General features: G+C 37.2%; 1 protein-coding gene across 1 annotated transcript in view; it reads right to left on the reverse strand.

Moving 5' to 3' along the window:
• Positions 1–27,110, reverse strand: part of ahr2 (aryl hydrocarbon receptor 2) — a 71,928-nt gene extending 44,818 nt beyond the window's left edge. The window contains exons 1-2 of the mRNA XM_065244622.2: positions 26,798–27,110; positions 14,758–14,945 (exon numbers count right to left, since the gene is read on the reverse strand). Coding sequence (XP_065100694.1) covers positions 14,758–14,945; positions 26,798–26,856 — 247 coding nt within the window. The 5' untranslated portion in view covers positions 26,857–27,110. The remainder of the gene's footprint in view (positions 1–14,757; positions 14,946–26,797) is intronic.
• Between the last annotated feature and the right edge of the window lie 471 nt (positions 27,111–27,581).

Below are 27,581 nucleotides of genomic sequence, written 5' to 3' on the forward strand. Positions count from 1 at the left end.
AGGAATCCTCCTAGCAAGCACATAAAACACCCTAGCAACATACAGTACCAAAATATAGTAATGTCGCAAGTTTTCTTCCCAAAATTCAACTTGTGAAATTGAAGACTTTATCGTAACACACATACACTTCTTGTTTATGACCTTATTGATGGCTTCTTCATTTCACCGCAGAGGAGGAAATGATCAGATTATTCAACTATCCAGCAGAGGCACTGTGTGTGATGATGAGTGAATGAGTCAGTCTCTCGGTGACTCAGTGACTTTGCTCCAGCAGTGTTTGGCAGGAGAAGTACAAAAGACTTTGACTTTTATTATGAGATCAAAAGACTACATGCCGAATGCTGCCATACAAAACATGTTGGGCCATCCAGCGTGGAAGATACCGTCGTATTTACCTTAAATCGAATTTTGGATAAGAATCCAAAGATAAACTGTAATAAAAATATTGTACAATAATGCAAATCTAATAACAATCAGGCTATTTCTATTATAAGCTATATAAGGTCATGGGGTCGAACCCAGGGAGCACATATACTGATAAAAATCTATACCTTGTAATGCATTGTACGAGGCTTCGGATAAAACCGATAAAAATGTAAATTAAGTTACAAAACACTTCAAATATATTTTTACCTTTAACTAAATTTAAACATTTAGTTTGTCATTTCTAATGTCACCAACCAGAAACGCAAATTGAATTACTATTTCCCTGAACGCTCTCCCACGTCGTTCATTGGACAGGAAAGAAATGACACATTTCACCTTTGAGCAAAATATAATTTCTTGCTTTTTCTATTGTTAGTGGGAACCCAGACATGTTTTCATTTGATTCGAGCATCCTGGATGTGTGTCTGGAGAAAACGGGAAGTTTGGACAGTCCTGCTGTGAGAGAGTGAGAACAGAAAAACGACAACGGCAGGATAAAACAGACACACACACACTTATTCTCGAGCATATATACAGACACCCATCTACGAACCATAATGATCAAATTAAAACGTGTGGTGACGCATAACAAACATTAAGCAATTAATTAATAAATATGAAAAATAAAATCACAACATGGGTGTTTACATACACAGGACAGGTGCATTTTTACAGAGATCCTGACTAGTCTCATATATGCAAAGAGAAACGGTTGTCACAGAGGCTATGTATCATTAGTAGATATCCAAAACGCAGTTTTATGAATAGTAAGAAATATTCCTTTTTTCGCAATTCACACATTATTGTCAAGTGTGTCAACTAAAAAGTCATTTCGGACACTGCAAACACACCCTTCCTCACATACTTGGCTTCTTTCATCTCTGAAGAGAAAATACCCACATAAGAAATACTTTAATATTTTACTATAAGGAAAAACAATAATAGTGTTTTTTGCCTTACAAAATTATACTAGGGCTGGAACAACTAATCGACAAAATCGAAAATAATCGATCATGAAATTCGTAGTCAACTAATTTTATTATCGATTAGTTGATCTGTGATGTCACATGCTCCCGCATCACCGTCTGTCTGTGGTTTAATGCCTTACCAAAGTAAGTACTGAAGTATAGTAGGGCTGCAACAACTAATCGACAAAACCCGATAATAATCGATTAAGAAATTCTTTGTCAACTAATTTCGTTATAGATTAGTTGATCTGTGACGTCACATGCTCTCGCATCACTGTCTGTCTGTGACATCACATCCTCCCGCAACACCGTTTGACAGCGCGGACATGCGTCCGCTTCATACAGCACCAGCTCTGCGCTTATAATTAAAATTAGTCAGTACTTTTAAAAGTACACTTCTACATGTGAATACCCTAATATAGTGCCTTATTTAGCTTTAATAGGGGAAAATTCATAGGGTAAATATTTAGGTTTTATCCAATAAGCCGATCAATCAATAAAAATAATAAGTTCTAATAATAATAATAGCCTGATTAATCGATTATCAAAATAACCGTTAGTTGCAGCCCTAAAGTATTCTACAGTATTTACTTCAGTTAAACAATTCACTATACTACATAATGTATACTTCAGTATTAACAAAGTGTAGTATTTTTTCCTTATAGTAAATACTAAAGTATTTCTTATGTGGGTTGAGTAAATATATATTAAAGGAACAGTATGTAAGAAATTTATATCAATTAATTATAAAATGGCCATGATATGTCACTAGACATCAAGAAATCATTTTCATTTCAAATACTTATATCACTGACAACAGTGGTCCGGCCAGGATGTTGTCATTTAAAAAGTGGAGTTGCAGCCCTCAACTGATGTTTATGTTGTCATTTTGTGTATTGGCCACCAGTTGTGTCATTGCAGTACCAGTTTTAGCCACAACTTTTGTGATTGCAATACCAGTTTTGGCCACAATCCTACATACTGTTCCTTTAAGGTATAAATTGAGTAAATATTTAGGGTTTTATCCGATTAGTCGATTAATCGAAATAATAATAATAATAGCCTGATTAATGGATTATGAAAATAACCGTTAGTGCATCCCTAAAGTATGTTACAGTATTTACTACAGTTGAACAATTCACTATACTACATAATGTATAGGCTACTATAGTATTAACAAAGTGTAGTATTTTTTTCCTTACAGTAAATACTAAAGTATTTCTTATGTGGGTTGGGTAAATATATACTAAGTATATATTTAGTAAATATTTAGGTTTTTATCATAAAAAACGATCGATTAGTCGATTAATCGGAAAAAAGCCTGATTAATCGATTATGAAAATAATCGTTAGTTGCAGCCCTAAAGTATACTACAGTATTAACAATTCACTATACACAGGTACATAATGTATACTATAGAATTAACAAAGTGTAGTACTATTGTTTACTATGGTAAAGTATACTACAGTATTTTTAATGTGGGTAAATCTAGCTGTTTTTTTTAAACAGTCCGCAATCCCTCACTTCTTCCGCAGCCCCCCTTGATAAACACGGGACATTTACACACACATACACGACCGGCAGCTCCATGCTGACAGACAGGGCTGGCTTAACCCTCCCTCCCTATGGGGGAACAATCGGAGCTCGGCGCAGACACACACATACACACACCGAGCCAGACCTTGAGCAGCTCTTTTCTCACTGACAGATCTGCAGCAGTGCTCTCACGCAAGCCCTGCCTCCCCTGAGACGCTTTACTGCCAACAAAAAACACACATACACACACCAGACGTCCTGACTGCGCCTGCGCAGACACACACACAAACACACACACAGCACAGAGACATCAAAGCTTCCTGCCTGCATGCATAACCCAGCACATACGTAAACACATGGCGATAATCTCACCTGAAAATACACAATCAATCAACTTATTTGCTAACTTCACGTACGAACCAGAACAGAAACGCACACCATTGTCGCATTTCGTTACCGTGCCTCTGTAAACAGGAAAGCAAGCCTCTCTCTTCCTGTGGTCGTTGCAGCGAGGGCAAAAATGTGAAATGATACAACGCTCATTAGATGGCGAAAACAAGTTACAGAAGGGTGAGAAAGGGCGAGGAAAGAACGGAAAAGAGCCTTGAGAGGAAGACTGCAGTGTGACGGGGCGTCCAGTGACCTCTCAAGTCTGCGCAGACGGGAAATGGTGTCGGGGTCCAAAGAAAACTGCTCTCGCCCACAGGGCTTTCTTTATCGGTCTCGTCTTACAATGCTGATATTGTTCTTGCACTTGGCTTTTATCCCCCTTTCTTCCTTCTTGTTAACACCCTTCATGCTGGGAGTCTTTTTTGTTTAAGGTTCGAGTGTCATTTTTCCAATGGCACACAGGAATGAATTGATATCAGCAATGGATCATCCTTAACGAAAAACAGTCGGCTAATCGACTGCAAGATGGAGAGTAATTCGGGCCTCACTGTTTTTAAATGTTTAACGTTACCCTGTTATTTTTTACTTAACTAATTATAATTTAATAAAAAAACATTATTTTCGTATTTATATTGCAATGCATTTATTTGCATACTGTGCTGTAAAAACAACACATTTAACTCGAATTAAGTCGAATGGCATTTGCACTTTTGTTGAGTTTCATGCGAGTGTTGCGTAAACGCGACACGTCAAATAACAAATACTATAAAATAATAAAAAATATTCTCACTACTGCCTTTTAGTCCGTTTTTATCAAATGCATTGCCCGAAAGTCTTGTCGATCTTTTATTTGTACAGAAAAGCAGGTAGGGTGAAAATGTGAGAGCTGTAAACTCTTGACAATACGCCAGAGATCTTTTCACCTCAGGTAAACAGACAGTAAAATCTTGTCAACTTGTTCTGTAAACTTTCATTCAGAAATGCGGAGGTGGGGCGTTGCACTTCTGGTAATTTTCCTCTCCGATGATTGTTTCCTGATTAGGTATTGACAATAGAGGATGTAAAGAGATACAGGTACTTTATATAGATATAGGTGAGATATCAACATGTCATTGTTTCGAAAAAAAAAAGGTGTTGCATTTTTATGGTGTGCGCAAAATTGTAAGGGTATGGCACGGAAATAAACATTTGTATAGTCGTATAAATACCAACACTTACGTCTGCAATGTGCACTAAAAATATATTGCTTTCAAGTGCAAAAGGCTCCATACACAAATAAAGCATCGTCTTAATCAGTAACTTATAACTAGTCGGGTGCTTTTTACCCATTCACCGGATTAAAAGCACCTGATAGTGTAAAATGATATATAAACAAGTCGGCTAATAATTGAAGAATTGAACTTTCACCTTCTCGCTCTTACTTGAGCAAATATTATCTTCTCTGTTGCATTGCAACAGTTTTGTTTCTGCAACTCAAGCATCACATCCCTATTTATGAGAGCTATGATAAAACCCAAAAATTGTAAAGGGGAACTGTTGAACTTATAAAAATGCCTCCATCGTATTTCAAGCCAAAGTGGAAGAGCGTCAGGAAACATCTTTTTCCTTTTCCAAACTCTAGATAATGCTGATCATAAACCTCCCAAAGACATCTCCTTCCTTTCTCACTTTCTCCCAGTCATCCACCTATTATATATCTGTCTCTATTTCTGTCTTTACTGTTAATATCTACTACACGCAAGCATGTAAAATATTAACTTGCTTCATTGAAAAAAATCTCCTATACATCCCAGTTGCCTTGAAACGTTATTGTACATTTATGCATTTGGAACATGCTTAAGGACGAAGTATAGTCCTGTTTTAATGCTTATGCGAGGGTCCGCATACAGTGCCCGTGATGCATTTTCCAAATCCTGTGTACATTGTACGCATAGGTCGCGCATTCGTCTACAGCAGAATGTCGCCTAAAAGATGCATTGCATTTTATCGCAATGAACATGCTTCCAACGTCTGTGTACACGTGCGAGTCAAATAAACTACTTTGCAGGGCTGTGGGTGCGTGTAAGTTCACATACACATAAAAACAGACTACAGACCCACATGCCTCAGTAATGCCGGTTCCTTGATTAGTAGTAAATGGCCATCACCTGCTTTCAGATGGAGCAGCATTTACTACACAAAGCCGTAGTTCACTGACAAGCTGGGCCATATCGCATACATATCGCAGTTCATGATCATCACTGACAAGCTGGGCCATATCGCATACATATCGCAGTTCGTGATCATTAATGCGAAATTTCCCCGATTGGTGAACTACGGCTTTGTGTAGTAAATGCCGCTCCATCTGAAAGCAGGTGATGGCGAATTACTACTAAGCAAAGAACCGGCATTACGACAATCACATGCGATTTATCGTGCAACCCTAGTCTGGTCACAACTTAACTTCCGGTTTCTGTTTGTTTAATGGTCTGACTAGTTGCCAAACTGAACTCTTGAACAAATACCTCGTTGAAAATAACAAATGTTTTGGTTATATAAACGAGCTGTTTATTTTGCTTGTTATATAAATAAACTAATAAAAAAACCTTTGGTTATGTATTCTTAGTGGATGTTGTTACGGCTGAAATTATCTATAGATGTTTTATTGGACGCATGCGCGTTTTTCTTTGTGTAATGGTCTGGCTAGTGGCTAAACTGAATCATATTTTTGGTATTTTGAGACAAATACTTTGTCGAAAATAACTAATGTTTTGGTTTCCTAAATATGAGGGGAGATGGCGATCATCAATCACTATGTGAAGGGAGGTTTGGCAGCTGTGATTTAAACTAATGTAATCTAATTGTTTATATTGCTTGTTATCAGAAATAAACTACTCTAAAAAAAGGACTCTGTGGTTATTGATTCTTTGATTAAGTTTACTGGAAGTTTATGTTGTTACTGCTGAAACCGTCTACACTCCGGGCTCTAGGGTGTGTACTAGCTGAATGACCAAACCCGATCATTAGAATTGGGTGTCCACATACTTTAAGCCATGTATTGTTTAAACCATGGTATTGTATAAATTATTACCATGTTAATATGGTACAAACATTAAACTTTAAGGTACTTTCAAGAATAACACGATCATGATTTATGGTATTAGCATAGCATAAAGCTAAAAGTGTGATGCTACAGTGAAAATGAATGACAGGATCAGTGGACTGCAAATGTAGCAGGCAAGTGAGAAAAGAAGTTGAGGATTGACGAGTGAAAATGTATGGCAACCAGTCTCACAAACCAACATTTACCTTCAGGCAATAGAGAGAGAACAGAAGTGTAAAGCAACAAATATTGCAACATTGCACCGATGGTATCATGTGGTATCTGTTGCTGTATCATGGTACTACAATGGTAGCATTGGAAGTACCTTGAAGCACCATGTATATACAAAAATATATCAAAGCCATCAAAATACCATGGTTTTACCACCTGACACCATCACTGTACCATAGCACTACCACAGTATTTAAAAAACAGAATAAAGACATACACATTACTACACTGTTTACCGTAACCTTGCTAAGCTTATAACATTACATAAGTCGACTAAAAGACAAATCAAATGAAAAAGCTCCACTGCACTTTCTCTCGCCCTCTCTGTTTCTGAACACAGAGTACTTCCTGTGTACACAGAGGAAATTAAGCAACACGTTTAACAGGTTTCACTTGGTTACAACGCCAAGAGATTCAACAAAGCACGTTCCAACACATGTGTAAGCACATCAAAGTTCAAGATAAAGAAATAAAAAGCTGTCATTGGCTGTTTTTACGTTGTCGCCGCCCCCAGGCTATCACGAAACTGCGAAAACCCCCAAACTTTCTAGTTTTAATATGGGCCAACACTTTTTGTACGTCAAAAGTATTCGGGTGATTCTCACGAAATTAGATTTATGAGGTGTCATAAAACATTTTGATAAAAAAGTAAATGCTATCAAAATAAGAAGCATACAGTAACAAACATCTCTTCATGTACTATTTTTGATTTCAAATAACATGTGTTTTTTTCAACATTTAAGGGGAAAATTGTCATTACCGCAACGTGTCCATGACTGGATTTGGGTTCTTTGACATGGAAATATTTATAATTAAAACATCTAAAAAAATAAAAAGCTTCAGTGCATGTTATACTATAAACATTTACAGTAAAAAACATGTGGTATTTGGCGATCGTTGGTAAATGTAGAGACAATAATAAGGAATATAAATGTGTCCAAGAGCAATTTTCTCATCCTCCGCAACAATTTTCAATCATTGTTTAAGCCCTCAAGGAACTAACATTAAAAAAAAAAAAAATAGTTGGAAGGGACATAATTGACTGTGACACTCAAGATGGCTACCAGGTTAGCAGTTCTTATTTTTTCACTCCAGATAAAAGTTGAAATTTTGTTTGTCATAGTACCTAGACAACTTTTTAGTTCTCATTACCGAAACATGAGTTTGTAAAAGCATATATTAAATGTAATTTCATGTTGCGGTAATGATAATTTTTGATAATTATAAAAAAAAGTAAATAATTCTAAAGGAAATATTTTTTCAATAATGGTTATAGTAAGTTCAGACCTTGTGCTTTAAGGGCTTTCTGATGCTGGACACCTAAATCTGGATTTCGTGAGAATCACCCATTTGTGGTCCTACCGTAAATGCTTCAGTTTTGAAAAACTACCGACAATTGCATTTGATTAAGACGAAAATAAACCTACAACCAAGTAATATTGTTTTTGACACTTCCCATTGGTGTTGTTAGCATTTTACTCACCATTTATGACTAACAGGAAATAAATCATGAGTCATCTCCTGTCTATCACTTTCAAGGTCCTAACTTTGGCACCCATTCAATGGATCCATCCAACACTTGCTTTGTGCGAACGTGTTTTAGCGAGAAAAAAAAGAGCATGAGGCAAGTAGCAGCCGCAAGCCGGCCAACCGTTCACCCCCCAACATCTGCTTGAGGATCTGAACCTGCCCAGTGATTCATAGTTACATGCACACTAAGAAGAAAACAAACCGTTTGGGGACATGCACAACATACCGCACGGGTGAAATTACGGCGCTGCATGATGCAGTCTGTTTGAAGACGACTACAACCTGAAATTACGAGATTGCTCATCGCTGCGAGCGCATGAATCACTACTAAGAGAAGCCAATTTTGCTATTGTTTCACATACTGTGTAGGTGACGCCGGGTGAATGACACAAGCTTTCTGTACAAGCTTTTCTTATGTGAATATCACGTTAGGTTTCTCTCGAACCTCATTGCAAAACTGTGGACGAAGTTATGCTGGCTCTTTATCCTCTTCGGGCCTGTCTCCACACGAGTCGCCAAGCTCTGTGTTTTGACTGCGAGGATCTTAAAAGCTCAGTCTCTGGTTGCTGATAGGCACGATTGTTGATGCTATCGCCACTCGAAGTGTGGTGCGACACCGCAGTGGTTGTTTTTACGTTAGAGAGCTCCTCTGGATTGGCGTCGTTGCTCCACTGGTTCCCTTTTTCTAGTGTCTGTAAAAAAACCTGTATGCTTTAACCACATGTGGTTGTGACTTGCTAAGGCAAACTAAAAAAAAACAGTTGCCATAGTCTGTGTTTCAGGCCTTCGAAAGATGTTTATCTAAACTAAAGGTCGAAAAAGTGAAGCATGATGGATTTCAACGATGAAAAAGCAGGTTTCGCATTAGTGGGTGACCTGGTTTGCATAGGAACGCAACTGGGTAAGAGAGGTTTCGTGTGCCGGGCTATAAATAGAGACAAAATCACCTGAATGAGATATTCCCTCGAGCAATGTGCTTACGAGAAGCTTTGGTATGATTGTATTTTAGGTGAGTGTCTCAGGAAAAAGTTAAACCTATACATCAAGAAATAAATGAATACAGTATTGTATGCCATGTGATTATGTATATATATATATATATATATATATATATATATATATATATATATATATATATATATATATATATATATATATATATATATATATATATATATATAAAGTTGAAAAAGTTTTAAAGTGCAACTATTTCATTTCTAATAAACAACGTTATTTTGTGTATTTGGTATAATACAATGTGTTTGTGTGGTTTATGGTTAAAAAACACATTATTTACCAAATACTGTACATTTTTGTAGCTCCAAATATACTGGTTTCCTTAAACCCTCTGATTTTGTACAAAGATCGATCTGACAAGCTCTGGGTCCCTGATTGGCCAGCTAATCTGTACGTTGTGATTGGCCTGAATACCTCTGATGTCAGCAGGAAATGTGGCGCTCCTTACCATGTTTGAAAGATTTGCTTACAATGCAATGCTAACAGGAGTTTACTTACAGGCTGTGAGTGAAAGCGGGAGGAATTATGATAATGTCAGTCTTGTCTACGTCAACAGGCACAGGAAGTTTTTTTTACTTAACCGAAAATTATATAATCAACATACATTTCAGACTCTTATGATCCACTTTTTTTGAAAATATGCTCATTTTCCAGCTCCCCTAGAGTTAAACATTTGATTCTTACCATTCTGGAATCCATTCAGCTGATCTCCGGGTCTGGTGCTAGCACTTTTAGCATAGCTTAGCATAATCCATTGAATCTGATTAGACCATTAGCATTGCACTCAAAAATAACCAAAAAGTTTAGAAATTTTTCTTATTTAAAACTTGACTCTTCTGTAGTTACATCGTGTACGAAGACCAACGGAATATTAAAAGTTGCGATTTTCTAGGCCGATATGGCTAGGAACTATACTCTCCGTATATATTGTGTACATAATGCCCTATTAATGGACTACTAATGTGGTTTGCAAAATAAACTTCAAAAAGACAACAATACTACTTGAGCTTAAATGGCCTGCAACCCTGTAAAAACAAGATAAATGCATTTGTCTCTTGAATTAGTACTTCAAAGTAACGGGCGTAATATAAACCTGAGAATGTACAAGCTCAGATTCGGGCCCCTGCTGGGTTTGTTGTTTTGCAACTAGACGACTAAACGATCACATTAAAGGTTAAATAAAAGAAAGGATCACCAAAAGCACTCAACACTACGGGTCAAGTGAAAGAGACTCTCATCCGTACTTTCCTCTGTTCTTACTTTCCAAACCTCTGGTGTCGGTCTCCATTGATTCACGCCAACACAAATATTGACGTTCGAAGTACATTTGTCTTGTCTCCCGTCAACAAACGAAAGGCCAGGCGAACTCTTATGACTGAGGACAATAAGAGACAGAAAAAACAAACAAAAACAAAGGGCAGGGGAAACAAAACCTCACGCAGGACAATGGTGGATGTTGCTTTCATGGCCATAAAAGTGAAATCAGGCGTTTTAGTAGTGGAGGTCTAACTAGAGTCAACTGGTCTTAAAATACTGCATTTTGGAAAACAAACAAAAGCATTTCTTCGCATTTTTTTAAGAATTAACTCTAAAGATGGTTTATAAAAATATATTAAAATTTGACAACTTTTTGGCAAAGTTAGGAAAGAAAGTCGTTTCACAATTCAGATTAACATCAACATCTGTTATCATGCATCAAACGAAGGTGGAGTTTACTATCCAGCAGCCCACCCATCACTGACTACATTTAACAATACAGCAACCAATTAGAATTGAGAATGGGCTGTACTGTGATATATAAGTGAAACGTTTATGCTCACTTCTTTACGATTTTAAAAATAAAAGTTAATTTTCAATCTTCCCTTCAATCCACCGCCTGCAGCACCGCTATGGCGTGCCGGAACGGCTCAGGGCTCTGAACGCTTCCCTCAGCCCTGCCACCCCCACCCTCCCATCCATTTACCGTCAGGAACGTGGTGATCTCTATCTAGATAAGATGCAGAATGCAGTATAGAAAAAAAGAAACTAAAGTTCAACAAGCCAAAAACAGGGGGTTTATACTTTCTACTGGCACCACAATAGTAGTTTTGAAGACATCCCTAAGGTCAAATCCAAGCCAGACCAGTGACACACCACGTTACCATTCAGACAAAAACGGTTCTATGCGGTTTCTTCTCCAGACATGACCCTCACCAAAACACCAAGCTGTCCCGGCCCAAATGCATGCCGGGAGCACCGTTCGCACAATGCGTCGTTTGTGCGCATCGGCGTGGGATAAAATTCGAAGTTTCTTTCTGTCTCTATGGCCTCGGATGATGGGAGGATGGCAACAAGAGAATCCATTCTCTGCCGAGGCGATGTCTGACCTGCCAGAAGTCAGACGGAGAAGAATTCGTAGCCCTGGGCACGCCTCTCTCCCCGTGACAAAAATAGCCATGCCGATAAAAGAGATACAGTACTCGAGTCCTTAATGTGGGTGTAAAACTGAAAATAGCTCAGCATGGGCCAATGGAGCACCCAAAATGCTCTTTTACTTAATAGTGGACCTGCTATTTCCTGATATCACAGGAATCCTTTACAGAAAGCAAAGGTTGCAATGTAAACACTCCTGCAGGTGACAGCGAAGGGCACCAGTAAATGACAATGCAAAAAAGAGATACTAAAGGAAATAAGGCTATTGGCTAGACCCATTGTTTGGATGTGTCTGCCACATGCATGCTACCACTGCATTCAAAGTAGCTGTACAATGTCTTGCATTTCCTGTCTTTCTTCTTATATACATCTATTTGTGTTGAACACAATGCTTGCCGTCACAACACCCAGACGTGGTTGGCCGAGCGCCTTCCATATGTCGCACCTCTTGGCTTCACACATTTGGTTACCAAGCAAGTATACACAAACAAACAGATTTTACAAGATATTTTTGGTCTCCAGTCTCTGAAGAGCAACTAGTGCGCTACGTAGTTGTGAATCTTGTGGTTAGGTCAAAAAACCCACGTCTTTCTTTTCCGTCTTCATTTTTTCAGACTATTTAAGCAGAACAAAAAAGAAAGCTTAGCTGGGGGGCACTAGGCTGGCACGTTTGAGTTTTTGCCAAAGTTTAGGTGGTCTGTTTATTTGGAGGGACAAGGGGATGTGGTGAGGGAAAAGATTAAGAATTTCCACACAATGCACCAGATAGAGGAAATCTATGAAATTATGACAGGTTAGAAACCTTTGATATGACACCAGGCATCACATTTTGTCCTGCGAACACACCTATTCTTTTATAAACAGGGATTTAAGAGGAATGGGAATTAACCCAATTTAGACTAAGTAGGCGCTAAGCACGAATGCGTTCAGACAGGCTTAGCATGACTGAACACAGCAGGGGCTGCGTGGAGACGATGCCAGGAACTTTATGTCGTCTGATTCAGCACTTTCCACGCCGAACCGTGCCCGTTTCCCTTCCCCGTCCTCTGATGGTGCCATGATGAATCTCAACATAATTCCAATAAGGCCCTTTTGTCTTTTGACTAAGACATTTTATGCATAGATTTCATAGCTGCCATGCTTATTCAGCAAGAAAAGACACATGCTTGTTGCCACTGTCGGTTTCAAGACGAGATAACAGAGGCAAAGATAAAACCCTGACCTGACTCTAGTAAGGTCAACGTGAACACGGCTTTTAGAAGGGAAATGCCATTGTCCAACTACTTTTTAATCCGAACGATCTTCGATCTGCACTAGCAAAAAACACTACAGCTAAATATTATATGTTAATAACTAATGTAAAGGTCACATAAGGTCACACTGTGAAGTAAATCCTGAAAAACAATGTGTCTCCTTTTATTTCGTAATCAACTATAAGCGATAGTAAAGGACACCAACATGTCCTCTGGCCCAATTTCCTTCCCTGTACGTGTTTAACGTATTAGAAATGGCAAAGCCGTTTTACTAAACGAACCTGTCAAATTTAATCACGGATAAAACTATTTTAACTCTTTCCCCGCCATTGACGAGTTATCTCGTCAATCTGCAATACCGCTATTCCGCAACTTATAAAACCCGGAAGTATTGCCCTAGGGCAAACAGCTGTATATCCGTGTATGTTTTAAAGATCGCTCTGCATCTGATCTCTATCAAAAGTCCTTCACAAAAATTAAATTATCTCAGCTTTTTGCTCAAAATTTTGTGTTTTTGATGAAACCTACACATATTTGAGAGATGATAAAAACAGAACACATGAAGGTAGGAAGGTATGAAAGCAGAGGGTCTGTTCTTTTATTTCTTATATTGTATGTTTATATATTTAAAAAGGAGCATTTTCTGGAAGGCATTAAAATTTTGTGAAAATCATAAAAAATGCTGGCGGGGAAAGAGTTAAAGTTCTTGAAATCGGACTACATATGAGCACACAAGAGCTTTTCTGATTTACTAGCTCCACAGAAACTGTACCACTGAAAAACAAATTTACATATCCTTTCAACTCAGTTTTGCTCTGAAAATCATTGAGTGGACTTTTCTTGAAAAGTTTCCCCAAAGTATTATTTTTAGTAACCATCTGGATCAAGTCCACCAGAAGGTTCTACGTCGCTCCTCGCAAGGTCATGTTGAGATGTTTTTGCGAGGCTGTTTTCTAAAGAAAAGCAAACAAACAAGCATCTCCTGGCTGAAGATCTGAAGTCAGAATGTATAATTTGGAAAGCAGCACTTAGAAACAGGAAGAGCGAAGCCTTATCACCAAGCACACGGTCCTTATCGCTGAGAACCTGATCTTGAGCTCTTTCACGTATGTCTGTGTGAATCATTTATGAAACCTTTTAGCCAGAAAAAAGTGAAATGAAAGCAAAAGCAGACTAATTATGATGTATTTTAGTAAGTTAAGGACTTGAAACCAGAGTAGGACGTCATGTGATCGTTCGGCTCCCTAGAAACGTCCCACAGAGACAACAAACAACGTCTGGTAAGCTCACAAGTCTACAGTCACATCTTGCATGTGACATGAATCTTTCTTCATGCAAACAAATTCAGTTGAATTTTACTCAACACAATATATAAAGGGGGAAATATCAAAGCATCAAATTGAGACTGAATCATCATTCAGTGAAGCATTATCTCACATTTGGCTTACCGAAAACCATCAAGGGCGACAAGTGGAAGTGCAACCGTGCAAATGACTTTTTTTGGCATTACTTGCGTCTAATGTGGCAGAGACGACCTCAACCTTCGGCTGCACCAGTAACCTTATTATGAATTTAACTCAAATGTACTACACTATAATTCGAATCATTTCCTGTTTGCAATTCCCCTAGGCCTACATGTACTAAAAATTACAAAGATATTGAAAGAATAATGCATGTCATTCATAACTACACAATGTAATGAACGAAACTTGCATATAAAAAAATAAATAAAAAATGCTGCACTCAAAAATGCCTTTTAGGACCTTGATGACATCAGCTGAAAGGAAACTGGTTTAAGTGGTGGAACAAGTTATTACATTGAAGATGATGAAAACTGACATTTGTGGTAACATTAAGACCAAGAACATGCATTATGTAACAATATTTTGTGCCTAAATAAAGCTGATCTCACCATTGAAGTAGCTCTTAACCTTCAAGTATCCAACACTGAGTCGCAAAACTGAGAGCTTGTCTAGTCGGGCACGGACGTCCTCTGAGAAGGGCAGCAGGTTAGTGAGCTTGTCCAATTCGCTGTTCAGTCGATCCCTGTGCCGTTTGGATGGGTTAGATTTTACTCCTTCGGGCGGTGGGGGTTTGGGGCTGAAAGAAGAAAATGAATAAAATTTGGGTTAAACTTTTGGTTACGGTTCCTTATGTCATTTTTTTGTCCTTGAGCTACCTAACAAATAAAAAGTACAAAGCAACAAGTGATAATTCATTTACACAGCCATGTTAATTTGTCTTTTTGGTTTTGGTCCAAACCAACCACAAACAAACTTGGTTTCACGTCACACTGGGCAGCTCCACGCAGCTGATGCATCTTAAAGCATCACATTCATTCAATGCAGACAGTTCAAGAATCAAGCTATAGATATTTATGTAAAAGGGTTCAAACTGGAAAATATTTTTTTTAGCTCTGCGACGCGATACGTCAACATGTCTTAGATATTCAACTTAATCGCACGTACACATCTTGACATTACCATACGCCCTTTTATCCGACATTCTTATCAGAAAAGAGTGCATTATGGGAATGAGTTAAAAGAGATAAAATGGCACAAGCATCCATTCAACAAAATGAAGATCGAAAAGTCTGAACGAAATGAATTTCTATTATACAACATAACATCCATCATCATGAATTGGACGTGCATAATAGACAAGCACTATTTAAACAAACTCTAAAGGCTTTCCACAGGCTCTTTAATCTTTTTTCTCATTTTACTTTGTTGGTTTCAGTCATTACTTTCTTGAGCCCCTTCTCTGTTTGCCTTAAAACTTTTAGCTGGTCGCTTAAACACAGGAACCAGGCCTGAGCCAGGCACTAAGTGGCAGCCATCTCTCTTCTTTCTAATTGAATATGACATATGTCCTCAAACAGGCCCTTAATTGTCTCAAAATTAGATTTTGGGGCTTTTCTGTTGGAAAAACAAAGATGCACCAGATGCATTGCAATATCTCCAGGATATAACTAAATGTTTTACAATTATTTTTTTTGTCATTTATTGTAAAAGAAATAATAACTTTGCTTTGGGGTATGTAATGCTTGGAAACATTGAGTTATTTAGTCAATATTTATATGCAGTTTGCATTACTTAATACTGTAGATGGTTTTTCTTGAAACATTACACGTCTATAAGGTATTTGCTTGTCATCGCTTGATTTATCGATGTTGCGGACAGGTATGCGTTTCCAAAATAAACTTGCATTGTAAATCCTTATTAATGTATATAATAGCAACAAAACACTGACACAAGCGCTGCTTCCAGGCTAAATAAACAAAATATCATAAATCCACTTGACGTGTACAATTGCCTTTCCTGTGTTAATGTATTTCCTATTAAAACCGGATGCTCGTGTGGGAAAAATTATAGTACTCGTCCCCCCCCCCCCTTTTTAAATAAACAACATGTTTTAGCTGTCAACTTGCTAGTCATTTGCAGGTGGTGGTACAATGCTGATGAGTCAGTCCAGTTTAATTGTGTCAACTTCACAAAATAAAATTTAAATAAAAAAATGTATTTTAAACATAGCACTAGGGCTGCATAACAATTAATTGCAACTAATCATTGCATAATAAAAGTTTTTTTTAACATCATATATGTATAATAATTATAGATAAATATCTATAAATACATAAACACATGCATGCATAATTAAAAAAAAAATGTGTGTATATATAAAGTATTCATATTTATATATAATAGAAATTATATATAAAAATAAAAATGTGCATACACATGTAAATATTTCTTAAATATATACACGCATGCATGTGTGTGTAGTTATATATATATATATATATATATACACTATTACGATTAGTTGCGGTTAGTTGTTATGCATTGTCACATTTTGAAACAGTGATGTAAAAGGCAAATCTTTTATTTAGCACTTGCACCATGCACCAAAATAACTGTCCAGTTTCCGATATAAAACTGGTTATATAAGCTTGAGCATTCTTACTGGAATCACTGGCTTCAAAACTATGCCTGTAACTCAACCTCCTTTAGCCTTTTCATTCCCCGCCAGTCCAGAAGACTCGTAGCGGTAACTCTAGCCATCTGAGCCGGACGCTAATTATGCTTTCCCAGAAAAGTAAAGTAAAACTAACCCCCCAAAAAAAGGCCTGCGGGGACAAAAGACTGCGTTCAGCCCCTTCCTTCCCTCTCGGCCCTGAGCTACAATTCTTTAGAAAGACACGATGATGTTCATCATTTGTTGGCCTTGCCCTGGTTCGCCTACAGTTACAGTTCTCATGAGATTTCATTTATTGTATCTGACCGTAAATCACTGTCTTAATGGCCAAGTAAGAGTTATTACATTTCTAAACAATTTTTATATCAGTAACTTAGCACCAAAATCTCAAAACGCCTTAACTAAGCCATGAACTAAGGTCAGAGAAGTCTTGCTATAATCGTATATCAATACATGCGGTGTATTGATCATATCAAGAGGTTAAAGCCCTACAGCAGAGCTTTAAAGACCCCAATAAAACAGCTTTCAACCTATACAACCCTACCTGAAGGCGTTTTATGGTGACGAAATATTTTATTTATTTATTCATGATTTTTATGTATTGGTTTCAATGTGTTTTTCTTGCATTTTTAAAAAAAACTATTTTCGCTTGGGGTTAAAGTTAGGGTATGGGCTAGGACGTCTGAAATGTAACAATAAAAAGAGAAAACAAAACATAAAATGACAAAAAAAATAAAGTTGTGCTACGGACACAAAAAAATCTATTTATAGGAATTCCTGCTGTGAGACACGAAAAAGAGACACAAAAAAGCTGAAAATCATGTCCATGAACACAAATAAATAAAATATTTTGTGAGTATACCACGACTTGCCTTGAGACTGGGTTGACGAATAACACAAGTCTCATACCTCATAACACAGCTAAACTAGCAGTGCTAACAGTCCAACTAACTATAAACTCTTTAATATTTGATATTCATTCGTTTTCATGCACACAATTTTTCCATTGTTCGTGTCATTAAGCACAAATGTCTTTTTGTCCCTAGCAAGACTTTATTTTTCGTGTCTTTTTATGTATTGTTTTTCTTTTTTTCCTATTTTTAAATCATTGTCACTTGTGGTTGGGATGAAATTTTATGTATTGGTTTCTACGTGTTTTTCTTCCAAATTTTTAACTATTTTCGCTTGGGGTGAGGGTTAGAATGTCTGAAATGTAACAAGTCGTTCTGACTGACAATTGGAAAAAAAAGAGAAAACAAAACAAAAAATTATTCGAAAAAGAAAGTCGTGCTACGAATACAAAAAACTATTTATAGAAATTTGTGCTGGGTGACTAAATCGTGTCCATGAATACGAATAAATATATCAAATATTTCATGACTATACCATGACTTGCCTTGAGATTTGGTTGACGAATAACACAAGTCTCATACCTCATAACACAGCTAAACTAGCAGTGCTAACAGTCCAACTAACCGTAACCTCTTTAATATTTGGTTTATTCATTCGTGTTCATGCACACGATTTTTCGCTTTGTTCGTGTCATTAAGCACGAATGTCTTTTTGTCCCTAGCAAGACTTTATTTTTCGTGTCTTTTTATGTATTGTTTTTCTTTTTTTAAATAATTGTCGCTTGTGGTTAGGATGTAATTTTATGTATTGGTTTCTACGTGTTTTTCTTCCAAATTTTTTTACTATTTTCACTTGGGGTTAGGGTTAAATGTGGGGTTTGGGTTAGGAAGTCTGAAATGTAACAAAGTCGTTCCGACCTACAATGGTAAAAAAAAGAAAAAACAAAACATAAAAGGATTCGAAAAGAAAGTCAAGCTACGAATACAAAAAACTAATTATAGAAATTCGTGTTGAGTGACGAAATCGTGTCCATGAATACGAATAAATCAATCAAATATTTCATGACTATACCACGACTTGTCTTGAGATTGGGTTGACAAATAATACAAGTCTCATACCTCAAAACACAGCTAAACTAGCAGTGCTAACAGTCCAACTAACTGTAACCTCTTACTGAATATTTGATTTATTCATGCGTGTTCATGCACACGATTTTCACTTTGTTTGTGTCACTCAGCACAAAGGTCTTTTTCGTGTCACTCAGCATGAATTTCTTTAAATAGTTTTTCGTGTCCCTAGCAATTCGTGTCATTTTATGTATTGTTTTTCTTTTGTTAAATCATTGTCGCTTGGGTTTGGGATGTAATTTTATGTATTGGTTTCTACATCTTTTACTTCCATTTTTTTTTACTTGGGGTTTGGTTTAGAGGTGGGGTTAGGATGTCTGAAATCCAACAAAGTCGTTCTAACCCAAACCAACAATGGTAAAAAAACAACAACAACATACAATTAAAGAAATTCGTGCTGAGTGACAAAAAAAGCAGATAATCGTGTCTATGAATACGAATAAATCAATCAAATATTTCATGACTTTCCCACGACTTGCCTTGAGATTGGGTTGACCAATACCACAAGTCTCATACCTCAAAACACAGCTAAACTAGCAGTGCTAACAGTCCAACTAACCGTAACTTCTTACTGAACGTAATGAATTGTTTTCAGCTCTACAATGTTTGCAATTACTAATATGCTGGCTTCGTTCTATTGGTCTTTGTTCTGTTCCTCTTGCTGGAAATGCGACCCAAGAGCTAAACCATAAAACATTCCTCTTCACATTCCGACTGAATTACATCTGCTCGGTAGGAGCGGGAAAAGATCCACCACGATTCAAGTCTCTGCCCATGATACTGATTGTGCGGACCTCCCACCATTTACTGTGGTCACTGAGGCTGGCAAGGGTTTATTTTTTTTTCATCAAGATCATCCCTCCAGAGGGAACATCTGAAATCTCTCTCTCTCTTTTCGTTTGCCTCCTCTCGCGCACAAGCGTCCCTGGCCAAACACATGAGGTGTGACATCATGACTGTTTTCCTCCAGCAGGTCCCAACATGCAACATGGCTTCTCATTTCGCCTGCAATACACAAAGGGCCATCTCAAGACTGCACTCTTTGTTCTCCTGTCGTTTCTTCGTTCATCTGCGTTCTCTCCCTTACTTTCTCTTTGAAATGCACGTCTGTTCGTTTGCTTTACCGCTCTGTCGTTTCACTTTGCATCTAAAAAAGGCACGGTTTCAAAACATTTACTGTCATTGTTGCACAATAGCTTTTATCATCTGCATGCACTGCGTTGTTCGAAAGGTTTACTGAGGACAACGAGAAGGAACTTTGAGGAAGTTTTCATACAAGTTCCATCTCATGGTACATTATTACAAAGCTCTGTTTAGTTTTCCCATGCTGTTAGTACTGGTCATTTGGAAAGCTATGTAGATATTTACCCCCCTCCCGCAACCAAACCCCTACGTTGCCTCTTACATGAAAACAGATCTAAGATCAGAAGAAAAAATGGTGGATTCAGCCAAAAGCGGTTGTTTTCCACCCGATAAACTCAGCTGAAGCTCAACCACATCTGGTTTGGATAAAAAAAACGAGCTGGGGAACTAAAATTGGGTCCAATGGCGCACATACAAAGCATCACACTGCATCAATTGTTGTGACCGAAAGGTTCTGTCGGGACTGTTTGATATATAAAATATTCACAAAATATTTCACACAAACTTATTGGCAATATAAAATTAAGCAACATTGTTAGGATTGCCAAGAATACGGTTTAAAGGATCTCAAAGCAAAAGAAAAGTATTTGCTCTGAAATCCTTTAAATCAGAGGAACCGTGATTCTGGACGATCCTTCTGTAGTGAGTGTTGCCAGGAAATTGAAATGATATAAAACACCATAAAAATAAATGAATCGGACCTTTTGAATTGATTCATGTTATTGTATAGTTTGAATTGAATCACTGAATCGAATGCAAAAAAATTGCACAATTACTATTATTATTACAATGCTCCTGCAAGTAATTATTTGAAGTAACAAAGATGCTGAAACTGATCCGTAAAGGAGGGGCTTCTCAAAGGGAGCACACCAGCACCGACCCAAATAACTTTCAGCACACATCAAACCCAGTGTCAATGTACAGTGCTTTGTCAAAATAATGTGAATGCCTTACATTAAGGCTGTAGGGTGGAGATCGGCAGGGACATTGGCAAGCGTTCGGTTTCTCAGACTTATTACTTCAATAAACAGACCACTGCACAACAGCATTAGATGAGTCAATGCCATCTGACCGTTATTTAGTCACACTGGACTTTTATGAGAAAATCTGGTTTTGAATGACGATCCGGCCCTGCAGTCTGCATTCTTGGTATTCAGCGGACAGTTCAAAATTATAGCCAAATGACTTCTGTTAAAGACTTGGACTACATGTTTCTATTTGTGCAAGCGGCGCAAGCTTCTTAAATAAAACTACACGTTTAGGTGTGCCGATGGATACCCTGAATGGTAGTGTCAAGACTGTGTACACTATTTTTTTTGACTGTGTAAACTACTTGCCATGTAAGAAGAAATCACTCATCAATTCCAAATCTTGTTTGAAGAATGTTGACTCTGTTTTTCTCTATACAATGAGAGTGAATGGAGACCGAGGCTGTTGGTGACTACCTTTCTTCTTTTTTGTGTTTTACATCGGCAAGAGAGACTTAAAGGGATCGTTTACCCAAAAATGAAAATTGTGCCACTATTTGCCCACTCTCATGTTGTTACAAACCTGTATAAATGTATTTGTTTCGATGAATATGAAGGAAGAGCCCCATTCACTTCCATAGTAGAAAAAAAAACAAAAAAACAAAAAAAGAGTACGAACATTCGTCAAAATATCTTCCTTTGGGTTTGTCAGAAATAATTTGTAAGTAAATTATGACAGAATTTTCATTTTGGGGTGAACTATCCCTTTAAGGGGTTTGACCATAAACTGTGAAAAAAAGATGGACTACGCGACGTCGCCTCCTTCCATAGTAATAAATTAAAGCTAAAATGTCCAACCGTGGTCGCCACCATGTTACGTAAAAACGTCAGTTTGGAGCCAAGGTATGCGCAGAAGGAATCGTTCGTGGAGGCAGTGGTGGAGCCGCGGTATCGAACTTCCGCCCAAACTTGCACACTACCAATTCAACCATGCCAATCATGCCTACACGCCCTGTATAGCATCAAATTACTACCATATTTTTTGGACTATAAGCCGCGTTTTTTTTCATAAGTATAAAGTTGTATAAATGTAAGTAAGTATAAATTAATTTTGACATTTATGAGGCAAGAGACATCATTACCGTCTACAGCCGCAAGAGTCCGCTATATGCTGCTCCTGTATTTATGTAATTCAATGGATTCTGTAATGCGGAATGACGAGTCTGCGAACTTCACGATAGTTGGCTTGTTCGGTTAATTTAGACTATTCAACCTTCCAGGTAAGTTCTGTATGCTATTGTTTATCGTTTAAATAACTGATAATGTTACGTTAACGTACAGACATCTATTCAGCCTGCTGTTCTGTCTGCTATTGTTTAGTTGAATAACTGGCCTTTCCAGATTAAATGTCTGTTCTTCGGCTTGGATTTTGTGAAATAATTTTCTAATTACACGCGACGTATAGTCCACTGTGACTTATATATGTTATTTCTTCTTAATGACGCATTTTTTAATGATGCGGCTCATACTCCGGTGCGGCTTATATGATAACTAAAATGAAACTGATCACAAAAATGAACAATTAAACATATATTGGTGTGACAACCACTACCTAAAACAACCAAAAATTTTATTGGAAGTGTAAATAATTTTTTTATTTAGAGCAGAGTCCCATTCGTTTGAATGGAGAGGGCGGGGTTTATGACTTATAATGCAGCCAGCCACCTGGGGGCGATCAAAGAGCCAAAGGCTTCACTTTTCAAGACGTATGAGACACACCCGGGTTTGACTAGGACTTTAAAAACAATCAGGGGACAGAATTTTTTCACTTTTTGGTGATTTGTCCCTTTAAAAGCTGTGCCGTTTGTTCGGTCGCACAACTTACTCTATACAAAAATGAGCAATTCATTGACAAAGCATGCAACACTGAACCTTGCACAACGAGACCGGGAACATGTATTCTACGTAGAAAGTAACCAGGGTTAACTTTCATTTTACATAGACGGTAAATACAACCAACCCAGCTGAAGCTCCAGCTGCAGTTTTCAACATAAGGCAGAAGGTGAACCGGTTCATTTCTTGTGCCTGTGTTTTTGTTTTCGCACAGATTAGACGTGAGGAAATCTTGACAAGACTCTTTGGGGAGAGAGCGAGAGAGAGCAAGCAAGCGAGCGAGCGAAAGAGAGCAAGAGAGAAAGAAAGAGAGAAAATGAGAGACAGAAAAAGAGCGAGAGAGAAAGAAAGAGAGAAAATGAGAGAGAGAGAGAGAGAGAGAGAGAGAGGTTCTACTGTTCTGCAGCATTCCAGCTTCCAGCAGCCGCGGTGTGAAGCCAGGAGTCCGGTTACACAGCCTCTCAATACCCTCTTTGTGTCAGAAGCAGACTTTGGCTGTTCCAGTATCTTACCACCATACCAAATTATTTTAACGTCTATCAGCAGTAAAATACACACTGCCGTAAGTAACTCCAATAAGTAGCTTTTCAGAAGTGCGGACATACCGCGCAAAGGTCGCCCTTCTCCTGCGCCAATGACAGGCGTAATGTACACACAACCCAGTGGGTGGGCCCGACGCCTCTGTCAACAGGTACGAGCTCTATACCACCGCGCTCTTTTGAAGAGCGTTTGTGGGTCAGACGAGCAGCAAGGTGCAGAATTACAAAGACTAAATCACTAGACACATACTTTAGTGTCCAGCTACTTATGTATACCTAAAGTACAAACGTGCATTTAAATAGCTATTTTACCTTATCTGACTCTATTAAATTACTTTAATTGCTGTGATCCAACATAGTCAGGTTAATTATGTCAATTATATTTTTATTATACTTCTGGCAATTAATTTAAATGTCTACCTGACAGATTTTTTGTATTACACGTACTTTACTTTTTGTTCTTACAAAAGGAAAAAATGCGTTACATCGTTTTTTTTTACTTCAAAACAAAACTATAATAATGACAGATCTTTCTTCAAAGTGTATTTTAAGAAAGTCACACATCTGCCCACTCAAACTGAACATACCAGTCAATATTCCAGAAGTGAATCATCATCACTTTTGTTAGCCATGTTGATGTGTTGTCAAAAAAATAAAAGACAAGTAAAGACAGTCACTCACAATTATCTATATAAATATCAATGATAATCTCCTGTGGAACTTTAGGAGCGGGTACGCGAGCCTAAATGCCCCAAAAATGCAAACTGTGGATGCCATGCATCAAAGGGATAACACGCAAATTCTTTTCAAAGCTGCTCGTAAAAATATATATTTTTTAGAAATATACTGAATTAGTCGTTAAAATCAATTTAAATGTGCATGCTATGCACCTTAATGTAACCCCTAAAAAACTAAGATCTACCTGCAGAATGGGACAGCTAGCATCCTTCAAATTAGAAAAATCAACATTTTTGCCATATATTATATATATTCTCAAAGAATATTTTTTTAAACAAACAACAATTTCTAAAAGTAAAAGTATACAGTATACAATAAAAATACTGCAGTATACTCTACTATTTACTATACAGTAGTAAACTGTAAAAAATTCTAGGTAGTGATGTAGTGTTTTTGAACATTATCATATTAAACATTAAAGTATACTACAGTATTTACTACAGTTCATCTATAATTCACATTCACAAATGTAGTAATGACTGTAATATGCAGTACTATATACACTAGTATATTACATTTACTACGTTTGACTATAGTAAAAACTAATGTATACTATAGTATTTACCACATTTTATCAATTCACTATAAAATACACTACAGGATACTATAGTATACATTAACAGTGTAGTAATTACTGTAATATGCAGTACTATATACAGTAGTATATTACATTTACTACTGTTGACTATGGTAAAAACTAAAGTATACTATAGTATTTACTACAGTTCATCAAGTCACTACAGAATACTATAAAAAAAATACACTACAAAATACTATAGTATACATTAACAAAGTGTGCTGATGACTACAATATACTACAGTAGATTACATTTTACTACTGTTGACTATAGTAAATACTATAGTGTTTACTAGTTCATCAATTCACTATAGTAAAAACTACAGAAAGCTACACTACAAAATAGTAGTATACATAATAAAGACAGCATATTATACAGTTTATTACAATTTACTACAGTTTACTATAGTAAATACTACAGCAAAGTGTAGTAATGGCTGTAATATACAGTACTATATACAGTAGTATATTACATTTACTACTATTGTGTTGACTATAGTAAAGTATACTATGGTATTTACAGTTCATCAATTCACTATAAAATACACTACAGAATACTATAGTATACATTAACAAAGTGTACTAATGACTGTAATATACTACAGTTGATTACATTTTACTACTGTTGACTATAGTAAATACTACAGAATACTATAGTATAGACTACACTACAAAATACTGTAGTATACATTAAGTGTAGAAATTACTATAATATACAGACAGCATATTATACAGTTTATTACAATTTATTACAGTTTAATAATATTAAATATTAAAGTATATTTCAACATTTACTAATATTTATCTATTCACTATAGTTAATACTACAGTATACATTAACAAACAACAGTACGCTACAATGTACAACTAAGCTAAATAGTAAATGCTAAAGTATACCACAGTATACAAAGTTATTTTTCATCTTGGAATTAACTATCCATATATTTAGTAATCCATACAATTACAACTAGCATTATTTGCCAGCCAAACTATACGAAAAATCACAAAAACCGAGCCTCCACGAGCTCCTCCTGCAACTCAAAGCAGCTCTTGGCTTTCTAGCCAGTTCCACAACAGTTGCGTAAGAGTTTGCGTGACTTAAAAATATGTTAATTTGAGGAGGGGGGAGCGAACGAAAAAAAGTTAAGAAGTAAAAAAACCTCTGTTCTCATGATGTTAAAAAAAAGCCTATATCAGATTACAATAACATACTCCCCCCGGCTCACCCCTCCCTCGTGTAAGCATCGCGTGAGAGCGCCGCCAACTCTCGACTTGATTATGATTAATACAAGAGTACTGTTTCCATGCCAGACCCAAAACTATACACACCAAGCCCGAATCTTAAGGTGTCCCGAAGAGGTCTGCGAGCCCCCGGATACAGAAATGGGTCAAATTCAGAATCGCTTTTGTTTGCGATGCAAACAGTGAAACTGTCCTTTAGATTCGTCAGAAAGTCCCAGATCACCTCAGGGAAATTAAACTAAAGTCATATGGCAGACGACAACATGAGTTTATACGGCGGTAATTTCCAGCATGCTCAAGATAAACATTGATATAATGTACATGCAGGATTACAGAGTATATTATTCAAAATAAGCAGCTATAGGATACAAATCATATATTTACCATAAACCATATATATACGGTAAATGAATAACGATTGCAAGGTCGAGTAAAAGTATCTGAATTGACCATATGCAACCCAATATATGTTTATGTACATATATTGTGTATGGTAAATATATATAGACACATTCAATTCACGTAGATTGGGTCAAAAGTGTCGTAAACAACCTCACCTTGATGTATATCTAACGTTATATATGCTGTACATAAGCTAAACTGCAAGTTCTGCAACAGCGTTTTCTATATGAAACAATTACGAAAATAACTTTAACCAAGTTAAATGACACCATACGCATAACTTTAAGCAACACATTTCCAGTTTTAAAAGGTTAAGCAAATGAAACGCTGCATTTTGCTTCATTATATTGTCGCAATGTTACAGAAGCGCTACATTTCAACATCAAGCGTTTCGATATGAATTCTCTCGATGTTTCTGTATATATCTTTAACCTTGATGCACGAGACACGCGCGCTTTGAACTTGAACGTGAGACTTCCCACAAAATACTCACATTTTCTGAACGGGCTTCTTCCGTTTCTTGTTCGCATATGTGCCGATAGCCGTCGACATGGTTGTCTGGTGTCTGTGTGAAGTTTTTAAAATACGACTAGCATGTAAATTCCCCTTCGTTTCCTATAAAATGTCGACGAACGCGTGCGCCCGACCGGTAAATCCTCTCACATGGATGAAAACAAGAGGCGAATATTTCTTGTCTGATGAAACTCCTGTCCACAGTACTACTGTATGAAAGCAGCTTAAAACAAACGCGAAAAGTTTCCGAAAGGATGGCAATGGCGTGAGTTGAACAAATTTTCCTTCTTCCTTTTTTGTTTTTTTCGAGCTGTCATTCTCTAGTGGCTCCAAATATGCATCAGTGGCAGCTGATTGGCCGGGGTTCCCGAGCGTCGACCAATCAGAACCTTTGGTTTTGTGTAGAGCGCTAGGCAGGTAGGCTCGACGTGCTGCGATTGGTTGGAAAAGTTTTCAGGAAATCATAAACAAGGAGGAGCGCTTTTAAGGTGGACCGGAGAAAAACACGAGCAGTGCTCCTGCTCTCTCACTCGCGCAGTTTGATCGAGTTATAGAAGGGAGCTCTTCTAAAAGTTTATGTAATTAAAGTTTATTTTTAAAAATACAGATATGAAAGCTGGCGTACTGGAAGAAAATGTGCATGAGAAAATACAAAAATACGTGACACAAACAAAACCAGGGCGCTATAACGTGTGTTATAACATAATTAGTGGTCGTTTACTGTAATTACTGAAATTGTCCTTATTTATGCTTGATGTATTACT

The sequence above is a fragment of the Paramisgurnus dabryanus genome, chromosome 24 (genome assembly GCF_030506205.2).
Source record: "Paramisgurnus dabryanus chromosome 24, PD_genome_1.1, whole genome shotgun sequence".
Taxonomy (NCBI): Eukaryota; Metazoa; Chordata; class Actinopteri; order Cypriniformes; family Cobitidae; genus Paramisgurnus; species Paramisgurnus dabryanus.